Source organism: Microcaecilia unicolor, chromosome 13, assembly GCF_901765095.1.
Source record: "Microcaecilia unicolor chromosome 13, aMicUni1.1, whole genome shotgun sequence".
NCBI classification, from domain to species: Eukaryota; Metazoa; Chordata; class Amphibia; order Gymnophiona; family Siphonopidae; genus Microcaecilia; species Microcaecilia unicolor.
Window position 1 is genome coordinate 101,626,214 of NC_044043.1, and position 18,904 is coordinate 101,645,117.

At 41.4% G+C, this 18,904-nt stretch overlaps 1 protein-coding gene across 1 annotated transcript in view; it reads left to right on the forward strand.

Annotated features, from left to right (window-relative positions):
* IFFO2 (intermediate filament family orphan 2) overlaps positions 1 to 18,286 on the forward strand; it is a 72,724-nt gene extending 54,438 nt beyond the window's left edge. Inside the window, 5 exon segments of the mRNA XM_030222407.1 lie at positions 3,948 to 4,093; positions 11,442 to 11,562; positions 12,560 to 12,652; positions 13,716 to 13,846; positions 18,094 to 18,286. Coding sequence (XP_030078267.1) covers positions 3,948 to 4,093; positions 11,442 to 11,562; positions 12,560 to 12,652; positions 13,716 to 13,846; positions 18,094 to 18,199 — 597 coding nt within the window. The 3' untranslated portion in view covers positions 18,200 to 18,286.
* Positions 18,287 to 18,904: the final 618 nt, after the last annotated feature.

The following is an 18,904-nucleotide window of genomic DNA, read 5'->3' on the forward strand; positions in this document are numbered from 1 at the left end:
TTCTGCAGTCACTAGGTTCTCAATTTTGAGAACAGTAGACTAACTCCATAGCAGATGCTGCTGGAGTATCTCGGCATGATGTTCGACACAGCATGATATTCCTCAGAATGCAGGCAGTTGAAACTGGTTCGTCTTCAGTCAAGGCAGGCCCAAGGTCTGGGTCTGCATCCAGGTTCTGGGGTCAATGTTGGCAGCTATGGGCAAAGGTTCATATGTGGCTGTTAAAAGAATCTCTTCTCAGCTGCTGGTTATGACCTTCATCTTCCATGGACGCTGGTTGTCAGAGTATGCAATGGTGGTTATCACCTAGGAATTTGACCATTGGAGCTCCCTTTCCAATAACACAATGGAAGGTGATGACGGTGGACACTAGCAAGTTCGGTTGGGGAGCTCATTACAATTTCATTTTGCATAGGACACTTGGGTGTATCAGGAGTCTCAGTGGTTGATAAATCGCTTGGAGCTCCGTGCAGTGTGGAATGCCTTATGCGACTTTGCTCCCTTTCTGGCAGGGGCCCTGGTCAAGTTTTCTCTAACAGTGAGATGGGTGGTGGCTTATATCAACAAGCAAGGCTGGACCCTCAGCCATCTAATGGCAGTGGAGGCGGCCTCCCTCGTGAGTTGGTGGAGAATATTCTCCGCTTGTCACAGCGCACATTGATAGGTCCTTGAATATGGAGGCAGACTTTCTCAGCAGGCACTCCCTGGATCCATATGTACGTAAGTATTGCCACACTGGGACAGACCAAAGGTCCAATCTCAGCATCCTGTTTCCAACAGTGGCCAATCCAGGTCACAAATACCAGGCAAGATCCTGAAAATGTTCAATACATTTTATGCTGCTTATCCCAGAAATAAGTAGTGGATTTTCCCCATGTCAATTTAATAATGGTCTATGGACTTTTCCTTTAGGAAGCCATCCAGGCCTTTTTTAAACCACACTAAGCTAACCGCCTTTACCACATTCTCTGGCAACGAATTCCAGAGTTTAATTACATGTTGAGTGAAGAATAATTTTCTCAGATTCATATTAAATTTACTACTTTATAGCTTCATTGCATGCCCCCTAGTCCTAGTATTTTTGGACTGAGTAAACAAATGATTTACATCTACCCATTCCACTCCACTCATTTATAGACCTCCCCTCAGCCGTCTTTTTTTTCTCCAAGCTGAAGAGCCCTAGACTTTTCAGCCTTTCCTCATAGGGAAGTCGTCCCATCCCCTTTATCATTTTCATCGCCCTTCTCTGTACCTTTTCTAGTTCCACTATATCTTTTTTTGAGATGCAGTGACCAGAATTGAACATTATGTAGCTATAGTTCAGCTTCCTATTTCCCACATGCATCACTTTGTACTTGCTCACATTAAATGTCATTTGCCATTTAGATGCCCAGTCTCCAGAAGAATGAGAACTATCCAGCCAGGGTTTTCAGCTGATAATGGACAGATGGGGCTCTCCACTTCTGGACTTCATGGCAGTAAGTGAATGCCAAATTGCTGAAGTTCTTCAGTAGTCGGAAAGATCTGGGCTTGATGAGGATTGATAGCCCTACTGCAGTCCTGGCCAGACACACGTCTACTGTCTTCCATCCTTGACCAATTGTAGGCCATGTGTTGAAAAGGATCATGTTACACAGGGGTTGAATAATTCTTGTAGTCCCCAATTGGCCACAGAGGCCATGGTGCACAGTCCTGATTCAGCTGTTGGATGGGTGTCCTCACCATCTGTCACAAGTATATGGCCGACTGGAGCAAGGTCCAGTGCTCATGGAGTATCCGTGCCCCTTTGGTCTTGGCCATTGAAAAGATTCATTTGAGATTAAAAGATTATTCTGATTTGGTCATTGCTACCTTGCTTCGGGTGTAGAAAACCTCTACATCCATGGCATGTGTAGAGGATGTTCGAGGGCTGGTATTGGAGTTTCTCCCTTCTCTGCTCAGATCACACACATCCTAGCATTTCTCCAGGCAAGTCATCAAATAATTGGCATTGGGTTCTCTGAAATTTCAGGTTGCAGCTTTGGTCTATTTCAGGGGCTGACTACAGAAGGCATCTCTTGCTGCTCACCCAGGTATTTGTTTCGTGTAGGCTGCTTGTGGCCTCTTTCGTTCAGTGTCCAGCATGGAACTTTACTTGTTTGGGCTCTTCAGACACTCTGGAAGGCCTCTTTTAAAGATCTTTCACTAAAGTTAGCGTTGTTGGCTGTTGTCAGTACGTAGGGTTTTGGAGCTTCAGGCTCTCGTCGGGATCTCTTCAGTTTTTGGAGGCAGGAATCTCCCTGCACATGATACCTTCCTTTCTTCCAAAAGTGGTACCAGCATTTCATCTCAGCCGATCTGTGGAGCTTCCCTCCTTTTGCAGAGAGGACAAAGAGGCTCAGTGTTCCTTGAAGCTTCTCTATTATGCGTAGAGTCCTCATTAGATATCAGTCATGAGTTGCAAATCGGATAGACTGTTTTTTTGGTAAAGAGGCTTGTTCTCAAGGCTTCCAAGCCCACAGTTGCTAGATGGCTGAAGGAGACTATCGCATCAACTTATTTGCTTGTGAGGAAGCAGGCTCCTCAGTCCTTGCGGGCTCATTCTACAAGGCATTCAATGACATGCTGGGTGAAGACTACCTTACTGTCTCCAGTGGGTATTTGCAAGGTGTCGACATGGGTGACTCTGCATACCTTTGCCAAGCACTACAGGATGACACTGACGTGCTCAGAAGCCAGTTTGGGGGCTTCAGTCCTCAGGACGGCAATGCCAGGATCCCACCCACTGTTTTTGGGAAGCTGTGAAATATGTTACTTTAATCCTTTGCAATGTTGGAGCACACTGGCAATCTGAGTGATGTATTTTGTTTACCAAAATTATTTTGTATTTATATTAATTTTGTAAACCACTTTGCATTATTCTGTAATTTAGTATATCAAGTCTCACCCCACAGGTTCTGGAATAGTGAGAAGCTATGTAATGGAAGAAGAAATTATGTCTTGCCTGATAATTTTCTTTCCATTAGTCCTCCCCACTATTCCAGAGGCCCACCCAAGTTTTTAGAGATGCTTGGTTCGAAGTAATGGGTCAATTAACGTCTCACCTTGCATGGTGTTTCCTAGGATCTGTTCTCTAAAAGTTGTTCAGAGATGAGAGGTCCACACGTTTGCTTGTCTAGTTAGTGTTAGATTAGCAAGTTGTTTAAAGTTTTTAGTTTATTTCCTTACTTCTGCACGTAAATACTGAGGAGCTGGACTGGATGCCAAGAGAGATCTCAGCTCAATTTTCAGTTCTTTATCTCCACTTGCTGGTTGGACACAACTGTCATACAGGTTCTGGAATAGTGAGAGGACTAATAGAAAGAATCACCAGGTAAGACCTAATTTCTCCAACATTTGTGTTTAGGGAGACAAGCTCACTATTGCTACTAGATGACAAAGTGAACTGGAAAGTCGTTTTTGCTATTTGCCAAGGCACTTATTTTTGTGATATCCTGTTAAGAGTACTTGAAGCAGAAAAAGCTGAAGGTGTAACTGAGGGTGTCCAGGTTCTACTGATCTTTCCTACATTTCTTTGCTTTTAAATATTTACCTTTTTAGATGCTAATTAGAACTCTTGTCCAGTTAGAAATTGTTTGATTCTAGTTTTATCACTTCATTTCAGAATGAGAAAAATGTTTGCTCTTGGTTGAGCATGAGTGAGAAGATTCCGAATGCATTACGTCCACAAGCCCCTGGCTGTAAACCTTTTTCCTCAGTTTGCTTGATCTTGCATCGTGCATCTGCATGCATGTATCGCCCATTAATATCTTGTAGAGGGCAGTGTGTGCAGTAGGTGGCTGGCTTTGCAGTGTGCCAAACTGTCATGCCTGTACCCTACACTTTGCCTTTTTGGTCATGGAAATGCTTCATAGTTGCGTTCTTTTGTGCCATTCTTAAATTCTAACTACTATTGATGACTGTTTAAGGTGGGATCTGTCTCCAGAAAAAAAGAACGGAAGCTGACTTCTGATGAAGACATATCTGAGCAGGATGGAGAAACCAGCAGGTTCTCAGATGATGTCAACTGTTCACTGAACATTACTGATGAGATGAAGCGTATGTTTAACCAACTGTGAGTAGAATTTCTCTCCCACCCCACCCAGTTTTCCCAAATAGTAATGGCCACTGTTGGATTGCCCTACCATTTTGCAGTTTTCCCTCTGCCCATGACTCAGTACACATTTCATGGTGGCTGCTATCTGACTGAAGACCAGCTTCTGGAGCAGAATCAGCTAGTCTTGTTCTTTAATCTGTGACTTACACATATTGGGGCACTTTGTCCCTAGTGGGCTCACAGTCTTAAGTTTTGTTCCTGGGGCAGTGCAGGTTTAAATGACTTGCCCAGGGTCTCAAGGAGCTGCAGTGGGAATTAAACTTGGTTCCCCGGCCACAGCACTATCCGTTAGGCTACTACTCTATTATGACTTAGTTGGAAGAGTCCAATCTTCTGGTAGAAACTGCGATAAAGAACAAAATTGCTAAACACAAACATGGTTTAATGGGTCAGTCAACATGGACTCAGCCAAGGGAAGTATTGTCTCGCCAACTGCTGCATTTGAAGTCACGAATAAACATGTGGGTAAAGGTGACCTGGATTGGCCATTGTTGGAAGACCACACCCTGAGCATTATGTGCAATTCTGGTTGTCACATCTCAAAACGTTGAACTGGAAAAGGTACAGAAAAGGGTGACAAATGATTTTAAGGAGATGCATAACCCTCATGAGGAAAGACTAAAGAGATTAGGGCTCTTCTCCTTGGAAAAGACATGTCTGAGGGGAGATGTGGCAGATCTATAAAATCTTAGTGTAACTGTATTTGCGTAATGATTAGGGGACACTCCCATGAAGTTACATAGTACTTTAAAAACAAAATAGAATATGTTTTTTCTCGATGTATAATTAAGCTCTAGGATGAGATGGTAAAGCAGTTTAATGTCCCTGGGTTTAAAAAAAGGTTTGGACAAATTCCTGGATGAAAGTCCATAGATTAGGGCAGACATCAACTAATTGGTGTTTTTATGGCTCAAGTGGATCACAATCAAGAAAACCAGAGAATTTCTCTTATAACGGTGTACTTTCATAGTAATTACTATTCATTCTTAAATCTTAGATGCCCATCAGATATTGTGTAAAAGAGCCTTTTAACAATCCTCCTAAAAGTGTAATAAACAGGTAATATCACAGATACTACAAGGCAGTTTATTCTACAGAACAGGGCCCTACCAATCAAAGATCTTTGTCTAGTAATTTCCAACAAATTGATACCGATAGAATGCATAATTTAGCTTCCTGAGCAGAACGCAACACCCTGGAGTGAAAATAGAAAGATTGTATCTTGAAGATACTCTGGAACTAAACCATATAATATCTTAAACAGCAACAATTTAAAATGTATGCCGGCCTTTTCTGGTAATCATTGTAGCTTAATGAGCAATGAGTAGCATGGTTGGTAGAACGTCCTCCCAAAATCAGCTTTGCAGTCACATTCTGTATAATTTGAGTTTAATTCTCTTTCTGGTAATCCCAGAAGGATGTTGCAATAGTCAATCTGACTCAATACCATGGATTGCAAGATTCTCCTAAACTGAGAACTCTATAAAAACGGTTTATTTTGACAAAGTAATTTCACTTTACAAAAGGATTTCCTATCAATTGTGTTCACTTGATTTTTCAAAAATTTTGACATCTATTTGAATTGAAACCTCAGCTGAGGCTAACTTTATTTTTCTCTTGTGGGGAAAGCCACAGCTTATCTCTAGTGTTAAGCATCAAATTGTACAACATCTTGGAATCTAGACTGGCCACCATTGAAACAGGATACTGTGCTAGTTGGACCTTTTTGGCTGACCCGGTGGGGCAACGTTTTTGTTAAACTGAGTTGGGTTACATGCTGGCAACTCCCAATCTGCAGGTGTGGTGACTGTTGGTTTCTATCGCAAGTGTAAAGGAAATGTTCACCATAACCTCCCTGATCTGTTTGTAGCAAGACCTCTTGCAGATTCCTGGGTACTTGGTGGCAACTGAGAGGAAGTGTGTTCCTGAGGTGGAGCAAGGCATGGGAGGTGCCAATTCAAGTGAGATGTAGACCTCAAAGCCCTGACCGGGGGTAAATAACCCCCCCCCCACCCCCACAGCAAGAGAGCCTAGCCATCACTGCAGAGGTGCACATTCCCAGTGAACCTCTGGGAAGACTCCAGAGATGACATCTGGGTCAAAATTCAGGCCCCAGCAGTTTAGTTCTATGGGAGAGGAGGTAGTTGTTGCCCCATTGCTACAGACAAGCCTGAAGTTAGGCTCTGGGTCATAGCAGAAGGAGCCTGAGGTACTGGATGCACCTTTCATGAGCTAACATCTGTCCCACTAGATTCACTTCGGGGGAGATCTTTTAAGCTTTGCCGGATGGGGGGTCATGTTACATGAGGTTACTGGTAAAAACTCAAGTAGTTTCTCAATAGTGGAAAGAGTTTTCCGCAAAAGTGGAACAGATGGTATAGTAGATTTCTACCTTAAACTAGAATTTGGACAACTGTAAGAGGTTAAATATCTGGGGGGTTTTTTTGTTTTTTTTTAACTGTTTCCTATGATGCAGGTGCTTAAAACGTGTTACACAGACGTTTCTAATGTTCTGTAGAAACTCCTTTTCCACTCCCTTTACTAAAGTTTTTATTATATACCAGCTAGAGCCCAGTATTGGAGAGGAATTGGGATAGTTCTTTATGGCTTTTTAGGGTAATTAACTGATGAGCTGACTGACTAATAATTATCCTAGTAAGCTTGTGGCTTGGCGTGTTTGTTTTGGAATATGATTTTACCCTTATGTGGTCCCAAAAGAGAGGTTCTGAAGGTTTTACTGGCAATATAAGATGCCAAATTCTGTTAACATATATTACAATTTATTGGTAATATAAAAATATGTATATTGATAGGCAAAAGCAATTGCAAAACTTCAGTACTTGTCAGAATAATGATGTAGCAATAGCTGTACAACTGTTTCAGGAATAATTGATCTTAGTTACCTACAGAACCACGTTCCAAAGGTCTTTAATTACATTATGCTTATCTACATAAGTAATGCCACACTGGGAAAAGAGCAAGGGTCCATCGAGCCTAGCATCCTGTCCACGACAGCAGCCAATCCAGGCCAAGGGCACCTGGCGAGCTTCCCAAACATACAAACATTCTATACATGTTATTCCCGGAATTGTGGATTTTTCCCAAGTCCATTTAGTAGCAGTTTATGGACTTGTCCTTTAGGAAACCGTCTAACCCCTTTTTAAACTCTGCCAAGCTAACCGCCTTCACCACGTTCTCCGGCAACGAATTCCAGAGTTTAATTACGCGTTGGGTGAAGAAAAATTTTCTCCGATTTTGTTTTAAATTTACTACACTGTAGTTTCATCGCATGCCCCCTAGTCCTAGTATTTTTGGAAAGTGTGAACAGACGCTTCACATCCACCTGTTCCACGCCACTCATTATTTTATATACCTCTATCATGTCTCCCCTCAGCTGTCTCTTCTCCAAGCTGAAAAGCCCTAGCCTCCTTAGTCTTTCTTCATAGGGAAGTCGTCCCATCCCAGCTATCATTTTAGTCACCCTTCGCTGCACCTTTTCCAGTTCCACTATATCTTTCTTGAGATGCGGCACAATGGAGCGATATAATGGCATTATAACATCCTCACACCTGTTTTCCATACCTTTCCTAATAATACCCAACATTCTATTCACTTTCCGAGCCGCAGAAGGTTTCAGTGTATTATCGACGACACCCAGATCCCTTTCTTGGTCCGTAACTCCTATCCCTGGACTGTAGAAAGGAACCCATTCTCATCTGAGCTGTGGGTTGCAGACGCATCCCTCGGTGTGGCAGGTCTCACCTTTTCCTCCTGGACTCGGAGCTGGATCTTGAGTCAGCAAGGCTGACTCCACAAGACCATGTAGATAGGATGCCTCTGCTTTGTTGCTTCTCGGTTTGTTTTCGGTGGAAGGCTGGCTCAGTGATAATGCTGAATGCATGAACTACCTCGTGGCTGGCAGAATCGCATTCATCAGAAGTGAGTCCAAAAGCTCTCAGCTAAAATGTCTTTGGTCTCTCACTCTGCACAGCTTAGGCTAAAGTCTCTTTGGTCTCACATCTGTGTAGGATGGCATAGCTTGGTTTAGCTTCTTTTAGTCCCTGAACCATTTTTCCAGCAAGAGTCCATAATATGCCAGGAATTGTATCACATGTCACATGGAGGGAATTCATGTGACCAACTCCTCCCTTCATCCAATCAGATACGGGTGGCTATGTGCAATGGCTTAAGTGCTGATGGGCAAGGCACAGGCCAGGATGGACTTTATCAGACCAGTTTAGGTCAGTGTGCATACAATGTTGCTAACCAAGGAAATGGGCCCCAAAAACATCTTACGGAAAGTCCCAGTCCTCATGACTACACACAACAAAGATCTATTTGGTCTCACAGGACAAATAATGTCCTCGTGTGTTGAGGGGGTTTGGGGGGGGGGGGGGAAGAGGAAGAGCCCATTATGCAGTGCATTAAGAATTACAATTGGGTTCATAGTCCTCGGGCTAATTTGGGCCTTCTGTACACAAAAAGGGATGGGCAGTATATCTCTACAGTTCTGTTTTGTTGGATGAGACTGCACTGCTTGATGTGTGTGCTGATATTACAGGGTCAGGAACTTTACTAGATGTGATTTTGGACTTTGAAGCTTTTTCCAATGTAGAGATACAGAAACCTGGCCAAAAAAGTATTTTCTGACATCTTTATAACACCACAGTTGAGGTACAGATTATTTTTGGCTTGGGTGCCACTTTCCGTCTTTGATGGACTTCCTTCTAGGGAATAGAGCTTCTAATGTGGTGCTTTTTTAGGCAGGATCAAGGTTAGAGAAGGCGTTTCCATGTGTAAAACTTCTTGCTGTCTTCCCTCCCCTCCCCCTCTTTTAATGGTGAATTGTGCCAGCTGGTTCCCTATTGATGACTTTTCTCCCCCAGTGAGGGCTATAATTAACCATGCTTTTTATCTTAGCTTTACATTATGTGGAAGTATTTCAGTGCATCTAACCTTGATTAGACAACCTCTTAATCTTTAAAAATATCAAATATAAAAAAACTTCTGGCATGTCTCCTGTTGGTTTATCCTGTATTGAAAGAAATTGTTTTTTACTATTCTGCATCCTGGGGGTGGGGGTTGTAGTTGGGACAGGTCAGACTTGTTGCTTCTTTGACCAATCGCTGCATTTTTGTAGCGAAGCAATCTTTTCCAAGGAAGCCATATCTATCTCATTTGGAAGAGCAATGGAGATGGTCGATTTCAAAGACCATTGCTTGGTGCCAGTCCTGATATCTGCATCTCGATAGAAGGCATTTCTTTTTGTCACGGGAGGGCATACAGGCGGTTCAAGGTAAAGATTCTTAAGCACCCCAGACTTAGTTTGCAGAGACCTACTAGTTGATCATTCATCTGATGTTTTGAGAAGCCCTGGGGATCTCGGAGGACATTGTAGAGCTGTATGGTCATTGGTTCACTTGAATGCACAGGTAGATCAGTAGTTTCCAGAGCTTTTTGGAAAGCAAGTCTCTACTTAGTAGCGCTTTAGAAATGTTAAGTAGTAGTACTCATGCATGGTGGCTTCCATTCTGGGACAGCTCTGTGGTTCCTCTTTCTCTTGCAATTTAGATATTCTCCTGTGGCCTATAAATCCCCTCTGCCCCCCAGTCCATACTTAACTCTGACCTTCCCAAAACCTATATTTTCTTCTGCTTAATGGATTTTGGGTAATCTTCAACTGTTGCACAATTTATTCAATAACACAGGAAGTTGCCTGATGTTTTTAAGGTCATATTAGTTGATGCAAAAATTAGTCAAATACTCTCTCATTTGTTTTCTTCAGTGCTGAAGTCATCAGGTTAAAGTTCTGTCAAATACAACAAAAATAATCACTAATTGGCCTTTCCTTTCCTTTTTTTTTTTTTTTTTTTTAACTTTATAGAAGGTCTTTGACCTTTGACAGAATATGTTAGTTATAATTCTGACAAATACGTAGTGCAAAATGTGGTAGCTTCACACAAACATCCCAACAGTTGAAACCTCCATTTTTAACAATTTAGGAAAAAACACCCCCCCCCCCTTCCAAAATAATCCCATGAAAATGACATGGGCACCAAACAAGAGTCCAGAGGTCCATCCCCACGTAGGAATTCCACACTTTTCCCATTCAACTCCCTTGTCAGTTACTCCATATGATAAATATAGCATAACTTAGCTTGCCGTTTGTCTATGGAGGGAACCCCTCCGTTTCTAAGCTGCACTAAGACAATGGCGAGCCAGTTTGGTTTATGCCTGTGTCGGGTTTGGAATAGCTCTATTGATAAGGAAAATCTTTTCCCTTTTATGCAGTGAAACTTTGGAATTGTTTACTGTTAAATGTTCATTTTCTACCTATATTTTCTGAAGTTATTGAAATATCTCTTTTATGAAATAGGGTTCTTGGGAATTTTTTTTATATATCTGTAATATTTTAATCTGCTATGGTGGGGATAAGGCAGTCTAGAAGCATTTATTATGGTGTAGATTTAAAAACTGTATTCCAAATTAAGACTGAATACATTTCTGAAGGTGTCTAATGGCAGCTGTATTGGTGGTCCTAGGAAGACAAGATTAGAGCCTTTGATTCCCTTAGCAAAGGGGATAATTCTGTAAAAATCCAGAAAGATGCCTGTTTATAACATTTCTGCTGCATATGTTTTTACGACTGCTCTGCTCCAAAGATGTGATTGTATGCAAACACGTTATACACTATACCCCAGGAATGCAATGAACTTTAACAGGCGAGTTCCTTTTGGCAGACAGTTGAGGTAGCTTGCTGCACTGCTTTAACTTCGGGTAGCACTCTGTCCTCTATAGTAAAATAGAAACTTTTGCTATTTACCACTGTTGGTACAAAATGCAAGACATTTGCTTTCAAGCAGAAATGTGATTCTAGAGCGCCACCATGTGGTTAAGGCTGGAATTACTTGTATGTGAACTCGGGGGTGGCAAGATGTTCAGACTGGGCTTCTAGACATAGTGCAAACCACATCAGCCTTCATTAATGAACTCACTGCTGTTATTTTTCTGTTCTATGTATATACAGAACTTGGGTGAGACAATGTCCATCCATGTGGACTTTAAGTCTATATATGCACATAATGCCACAGTGAAGGGCTTGTGTGCATAATGCCTTCATTGCCAGCTCACTCAAGGATGGTGCTTGGGTGTAGTTCCCCTAGGGAAAGAATTGGTGTTCAACACCTGCCAAAAGCACATTTTCAACTTTTTCCTGCTGCTTATCACTAACCTTGCAAAAGGCATCTCTCTCCCCTGAAGTAATTTGTGCTTTAGAGTAGGACTGACCATGTTCTTCTTTTCGTAGGAGAGACACCTTTGATTTTGATGATGACTGTGACAGTCTCACATGGGAAGAGAATGAGGACACGCTTTTACTGTGGGAAGATTTTGCTAACTGCAATCCATCTATTGAAATTCAGGGCGAGGTAGGAATCTTTCCACTTTTTTATTAAGTGACATTCTGAACTTTCCATGGGTTGTTTTCAGTCCTTTGATATATGGTCATCAAGCCCCTGAATATCTTCAGGCATCTTTCCCAAAAGCCTTTCTCTTTGGCCACTTACTCACAAGTCATTGTGTTGATACGCTTTCTTTGAAACATATTCATCAGCTAAATTATCTTGTTGGGGGGAAGAGGGGCTTGTCTTTTTTTTTTACTATCATATAAAAATAATTGAAGTAGTGATGCAAGTTAATCTTCAACTGCTGACAATCTAATTCATCTTTAGAATAAATGGAAAGCCTCCTTAGGTTTAGTGTAGCATTATAGCCACTGTCAAATATACACCAAAGCAATATGATAACAATTGTGGTTTTCATAGCACTGACTTTCATAACACCACTTTGTGTATTTCAACTGTTTTAATGGAACCTGCTGAAAATGTTGGATGTTTGGGCTATTAAGTAGACCCAAAAATGCATACCTCCCATACTTGTACTGGTGTCTCCAACCTGCCTATCTTTAGAATTGTCTTGTAGCTGGAGATCCTGTGTTGAACGGGGTACCATATGTATGGTGGGTCTGCTCTAGTGGACTGCTATTTTGGACTTCCCTAAACAGGTGCTCAGTAAGCCCTACCCCTGTAGGGCAGTACACTGTTTACTCCACTTTAAGCCATCTGGGGTCACTGTGGGCCTCCGTAAACTGGTAATTCATTTTTGTGGTGACAAAATTGGCTTTGACCCGATCATGGTGACAGTAAGCCTTGCCAGCCATGCCTCAAATTCTTTGCAAGTTGGACTCTGCACCTGGGTTGGATAAACACCAGTCTACTTTTCAGGTAGGGGGGTAAGGGGTTTGTTGGGGTGATCTTTGTTGTTGCTCTACTTTTGAGATTATTTATTTGCTCTACTAGTTCAATAAATTTCTAAAAGAAAAAAAATTTGCCTTACAACATATGTGTCTAAATGTCTTCTGTTTAGCAAGAAGAAAACTTAGGAAATTTGATACATGAAACAGAATCTTTCTTCAAGACAAGAGACAAAGAATATCAAGAAACAATAGATCAGATTGAGGTAAGAAATGAGGATGAGAGAATCTTTAAAATGGGTCTCGAGGCAGTGATTTTCTAAGAACGGATGCCTTAACTTTCTGCTTAAAACCAGATTTGAACAGACGTTTTGGATGCAGCTAGTGGACTATCTGAAATTTATTTAAAATGATTAAGCTGCTGCCTTGCCACCCTTCTGTCTTCTTTGCCTTGAACCACTTCCCCATTGTGATGGTGTCTATACTATCCTCCTATCCTTGGTGGTAGGTGTGGCTTCATCTTGGCAGGACCTTTCCCGGCCAGTCTGCCCTCCCAACCCCCATTCCACACCCAAATGTTTCCCATGTACTACATGAACATAGAACATAAGAGTAGCCATACTGGGTCAGACCAGTGGTCCATCTAGCTCAGTATCCTGTTTCCAAGAGTTGCCAAGCCAGGTCACAAGTACCTGACAGAAACCCAAATCGTGACAACACTGCATGCTACCAATCTAGGGCAAGCAGTGGCTTCTCCATGTCTCTCAATAGCAGACTATGGATTTTTCCTGGAACTTGTCCAAACCTTTTTTTAAACTCAGATCATTTACAAGAGGCACTACCTCTGGCAAAGCCTATCAAATTTCTGGGAATTCCACGTGTCCTCATCCTTTCTCCCTCCTCTTGTACCCTTTGTTGTCTTAAGATGTTTAATGTGTATTGTGTTGATAAGTAACATACTATGCTATATGTACTGTGAACATTGACTGTTGTAACTGTTGCCTGTGTTCAACATATTGGGTGAACTTCAAAAATGTGATAAATTGTTAATAAAGGACAGACCAGCTCTTGTGTAGGTAGCAACGTACACAGGATCTCCTTCATAATTTCATTAACATTTTGTGTTTTTTGGGGTCCAATTTGGTAGAAAAGGGAAATAACTGATGCTGCTTGCAGAGTGCTAACATTCAGAATCAGTGCACAGAACGAACAGAAAGTATGTTGGGCTCTGTCAAGCATGCTTATGCCAGGGTCAGGGGAATATAGCCTTATCTTTTTACACTGAGGCTGGACCAGCCCATTTGATGATCTCGTATCTTGTTTACACAGCTGGAACTGGCCACAGCTAAGAGTGATATGAACCGCCACCTGCATGAATACATGGAGATGTGCAGCATGAAGCGAGGCCTTGATGTGCAAATGGAAACTTGTCGGAGGTTAATCAGAGGATCTGCTGGAAGGTAGCATTCCACCAGTGTAACAAGTTACAGCGAGATTAGCTAAGCAGTTTGGGTTAGGGATTCACCCCAAAATATAACAGCCATCTTGTAAGGCTCCTCAAACCTAGCCCAATGATCCACAGCTAGTTGGGGTTTCAGGCTATGTGCATATTTGCTGTAGTTTAGCCTGAAAACGCCACTGGCAGTGTTACTAAAAGAGGTTTTAGACACTTTGAGTCAGTGAGTAATCCATTTTTCCTATCAGGATTTATCCAATATCTCTGAAAATTATTATGGAGGTAAGACCTCCTTACCCAGGAGCTGCACTGACCACCCATCACCATCTGCTGGAGATTGAGAAATATTGGAGAGCTCAAGTTGCATAGTACCCTTATAGGACAGAGCTTACAATTCAATATTTCGCTGGTTGACAGGAAAAATCCTCAGGGTTCTGGACTGTCTGGTGGGAGTAAAAGGAAGTTAACAGGTAAATCCTAATTTCTCCATTGGAGAGAATGAATGCGTGCAGGCCACCTCAGGCAGAAGAATCAACAAATTGAGGAAAGCTAGTACTGGGACAAATACAGGGCTGGTGGAGAGGAGTTGAGGAGTTGGTGTTTTGCAGATGGGAATATGTACTGTATGCACTACCAAAGAATCATCTCGACTACACACTAGTCAAGTGGGTTTTGTCATTGTTATATTTTTGTTTACAAGTCTTAGTCCACTCATTAATTATGATTAATTATGAGAGAGAGCCTAATCGTTATAATCATGGTTTTTCTTTGAGGACAAGTAGGATAGCAATTCTCACAGCAAGCATGTTGGTCCTCCACACTAGAAAGCCTTTCCAGAAGCTTTTGAGTCAATTCACCAACCATGCACCATTTCTTTCCGTCTGCTGTCACATAGGACCACTTCAGCCTTCATCTTTCCACAGAGCCAGTCACGTGTACATGGAAACTTTAAGATTTTCTGACTAGTATCCTTTAATATAGGCTTTCAAGCAATAAGATTTTTACTGAAAGCTGAAATACGATAAAAGGGGGAAAACTTACAAACGTTACTCTGTGTAAGTCCAACATATGGGATGAAAGTAAAATGGAATAGACTTGAGTAATGTAAGGAAATATTTTACAGAAAGGGTGTAGATATATGGAGCGGCTTCTCAAGGTGGTGGAGACTATCTGAATTCATAAGTGTGGGACAATCACATAGATCTGAGAGAAAGAGAGAGACTATGAATGGGCAGACAGGCCATTTGGTCTTTTTCTGCCATCATTTTCTATTTCTGTGGAACTTTCCATAAGAAGACTCATGAACTGGGGAATTCATTGATAACACAAGCTCCAGGTACTCTTAAAATCCCAATATACTGGCTTCCAGGAGAGATTTCACTCAAATGTCTTGGATTTAAGTGGAGGAGGTCTACCATCTGTTGTGACAAAAGCCCTAGATTCCTTGTACATTTGTCCCTCAGGTATAAAAGCACTTCTTTAGGGTACACCTTAGTGTAATTAGTGCTTAACACCATAAGACCATCTCTCTACGCCTTTAGTTCCACTTATGTGGGACTTCTATTGAAGTCTTAATTTCATGGGACCATAATTTATTAACCCACTCAAAACTGTGATATCGACAAATAAGCGAACTTGATAACTGTGAACTAAAGTACCTGGCCTGTTTTTAATGGCGATGACTTCAGAGTGAGCTAGCTCCAGGATCTATTAACCTATCCACCTTACACTAATTTAACAGGGTGGGTCAACACACTCCTCCCAAGTTCCTTCCTAAGTAGTGTCAGATTTCCATCGTAGTCTTATTGTCTGGTCAACACTTTTCCCAGGCCTCACACCTACCAAAATCTGAAAGCACACTGCACACATTAGATTGCAAGAAAGCCTTGACCCATTTGAACGGGACTAAATCCTTTGGTCTACCCAACTATTTTCTTTTCACCCAAATAGGACAGGGGCTGCCAGCAACACTAACTAGCTAAATGAAAGTCAAACCTACCCGGCATACGGGAAGGACGTGCAGTCCAAGATCATATTACAGCTCACAATGTAAGAGCTATGGAGAATATTTTTCAGTACTATAATATGGGATGTCTGTTCATACAAAAGGACTCCTGATGTGACCTGTCTACCCTCCAGAATTTTTGGCAATTAAAATCAAATACCATCCTCCTTCTCTCCTGTTCCATGTTATCCCCCTGCCCCCCCCCCCCCCCCCCCCCCCCAAGACAAATAGCTAGTTGGCATGTTTGCCTGTTGCATATCCTTGTTTCCCAGGCAGGCTGTAGCTATGGAGTTCATGCTGGAAGGATTTGCTGTCATTCTTGTGTTCTCCATGGACAGCAGGATACAAGTCCTTGGTAACCAACCACCTCCCTAAGAAGTTATGTTCTTCTCAAGCCGACTATGAAGTGGTCCTGTGCAATAGTGGCAGTTGGGGAAAGGGCACACGTGCAGTGAAGCAACTGGAGAAGCTTTCTTGTGTGGGCTGTTTGATATTGCCCATGCTGTAAGGACTTGTAACTTGCTATCCATGGAGAACACCTGCTACAGGTAAGTAAAATTATCTACATGCTATTGAGACGGACATGGGGAAGCAGCTGCTTGCCCTGGGATTGGTAGCATGGAATGTTGCCAAGATTTGGGTTTCTGCCAGGTACTTGTGACCTGGCTTGGCCACCGTTGGAAGCAGGATACTGGACTAGATGGACCATTGGTCTGACGCAGTATGTGCTACTCTTATGTTCTAATATCACTTATATTCCTCTCCCAAACACAAATTATTTAAATGCATGTATATTTTCAATCTGTTATTCCAACATATATGATATTGATGGAGTTCTACATATTACTTTAAATATATGGGGATCTTCAGATTTCTATCAGGTATTTCCATCATATGGGAACAATGTCCCTAGTTGTTAATGGTGTTCCTTTCATCCTCATTGATCAACCCATAAAATATTACTCACTTTTATACAGATATGCGTTTTTTCTAAACTGATTTTTTAATTAAATACTTTTTTAGTATATATATATATAAATATTACTTAGCTTAATTTAGCCAGAGAATATAGCAGCAATTTTCTATCCAGCTCAAACCTCTGCCGACATGGCCAGGTTTCGTTAATACTTCCTCAGGGAAGAGGCTAGCATGATTATCACTGCGTCTCAGTCATGCTAGCCTCTTCCCTGAGGAAGTATTAACGAAACCTGGCCATGTCGGCAGAGGTTTGAGCTGGATAGAAAATTGCTGCTATATTCTCTGGCTAAATTAAGCTAAGTAATATTTATATATATATACTAAAAAAGTATTTAATTAAAAAACCAGTTTAGAAAAAACGCATATCTGTATAAAAGTGAGTAATATTTTATGGGTTGATCAATGAGGATGAAAGGAACACCATTAACAACTAGGGACATTGTTCCCATATGATGGAAATACCTGATAGAAATCTGAAGATCCCCATATATTTAAAGTAATATGTAGAACTCCATCAATATCATATATGTTGGAATAACAGATTGAAAATATACATGCATTTAAATAATTTGTGTTTGGGAGAGGAATATAATTGATATTGGAATACTCCCCACACTTATAAATAAGGTCTTCTTAATTAGACTCTTATGTTCTAAGCATTACTACTGTGGTTAAGGGGCTGTACAAATATATTCAGTGCTGTGTTTTTGCCGTCTTAATGTTGATTAACTTCATGGGCTGTACTGAACAGCCCTTGAGGTCAAATGAATTAGGAAGTTATTCTAGGGAGGAGCACTTGGGAGAATCATACTAACGCAGATAACGCATACAGCAATAGAGCCAGGTTTGGTAAAGCTTAGCATGTGTTCCCATGCAACTCAAAAGAATATGGCTGTGACCTAAAATTCACATTTAATTTCTATAAGTATGTCTTGATTTGTAACTTGCACATTCTAAGACTAATTTCCAGTTCATTGGAATTTATGCAAATGGCCCGCTTTAATAGTTTAGCAATAGTTAAATATAAATGTTCTTAACGAGTAATTTCGGTTGCTGCCTTCAAAATAGCCTTGCAAATGGGGAAACCCATAACTATAACTACTATACATACATATACTGATGGGGGCCCTGACCAATTAAGCTCAATTTTTTCTTAAATCAATCTTTTTGCTTAAATATGAAATAAGGAGTTGTCAAAAGCTAGTGTCATGTCAGTGCATGTTTTTGCTTAATTTTTATAGGTTTGAGCCTTACTTTTATTTCCACAGGAATTCTCCATCTAACAGTTCAGTAGCAAGCAGTGACTCTGGGAACACAGATGACATTCAAGATGAGTTTGAAAAGGATAGTGAGACAGACGGCTCTGTCAGCTGATGGCCAACATCTTCTGGAGAGAAGACATGAGCAAAAAAACAAGGACTTGTAAAATTCTGACACAGGGTCCAGTGAAACCCCCCCCCCCCCTCCCTTTCCCCGCCCTGGAATCGGTGCTGTAAACTTCTATTCTTATAGAAAATGTTGATGGGTGTAAAAACTGTTTAAATGTGCCTTTTCCCAAGGCTGACCTTTGGACACATTACTTCAACATCTTTAATGAACAAAACCCAGGAAGCAGCTTTGTGAGGTGCTGGCACTGAGGAGATACCAGTTCAGTACAAAGGTCGATGAGGTGTCCATTTTCAGAGTCCTGAAGTGGAACATTTTGTGTACATTCTTATATCATGACTTATGTAGGGGATTTGGGATAAATACCAGAAAAGTGAAATGTTTGTATAGCAGTTTGGGGCCCATTTTAGCTAGTGGGTAAAGGTGGAGAGATTGTAATCTTTCCTTTTTTGTTCACTTTGCTTGAGCAAAACTTTCAGTGGGACTAGCTAGACTCCAACATGAGCTGCTGCAGCTGCTTTCTCATCCTTGGATCTATTTTATTTTGTATATTTATGTAGTTTTTCAAATTGTGCACTTTTTTACACCTACTTTTAAAGCTCTTCTCTGGATGGCACTCTGTATGACGTTACATTACCTCCACAGGCAGCTTGTCGGCCAGGGCAGCAGCGGTGAGAGTGACTAAATAGGGGG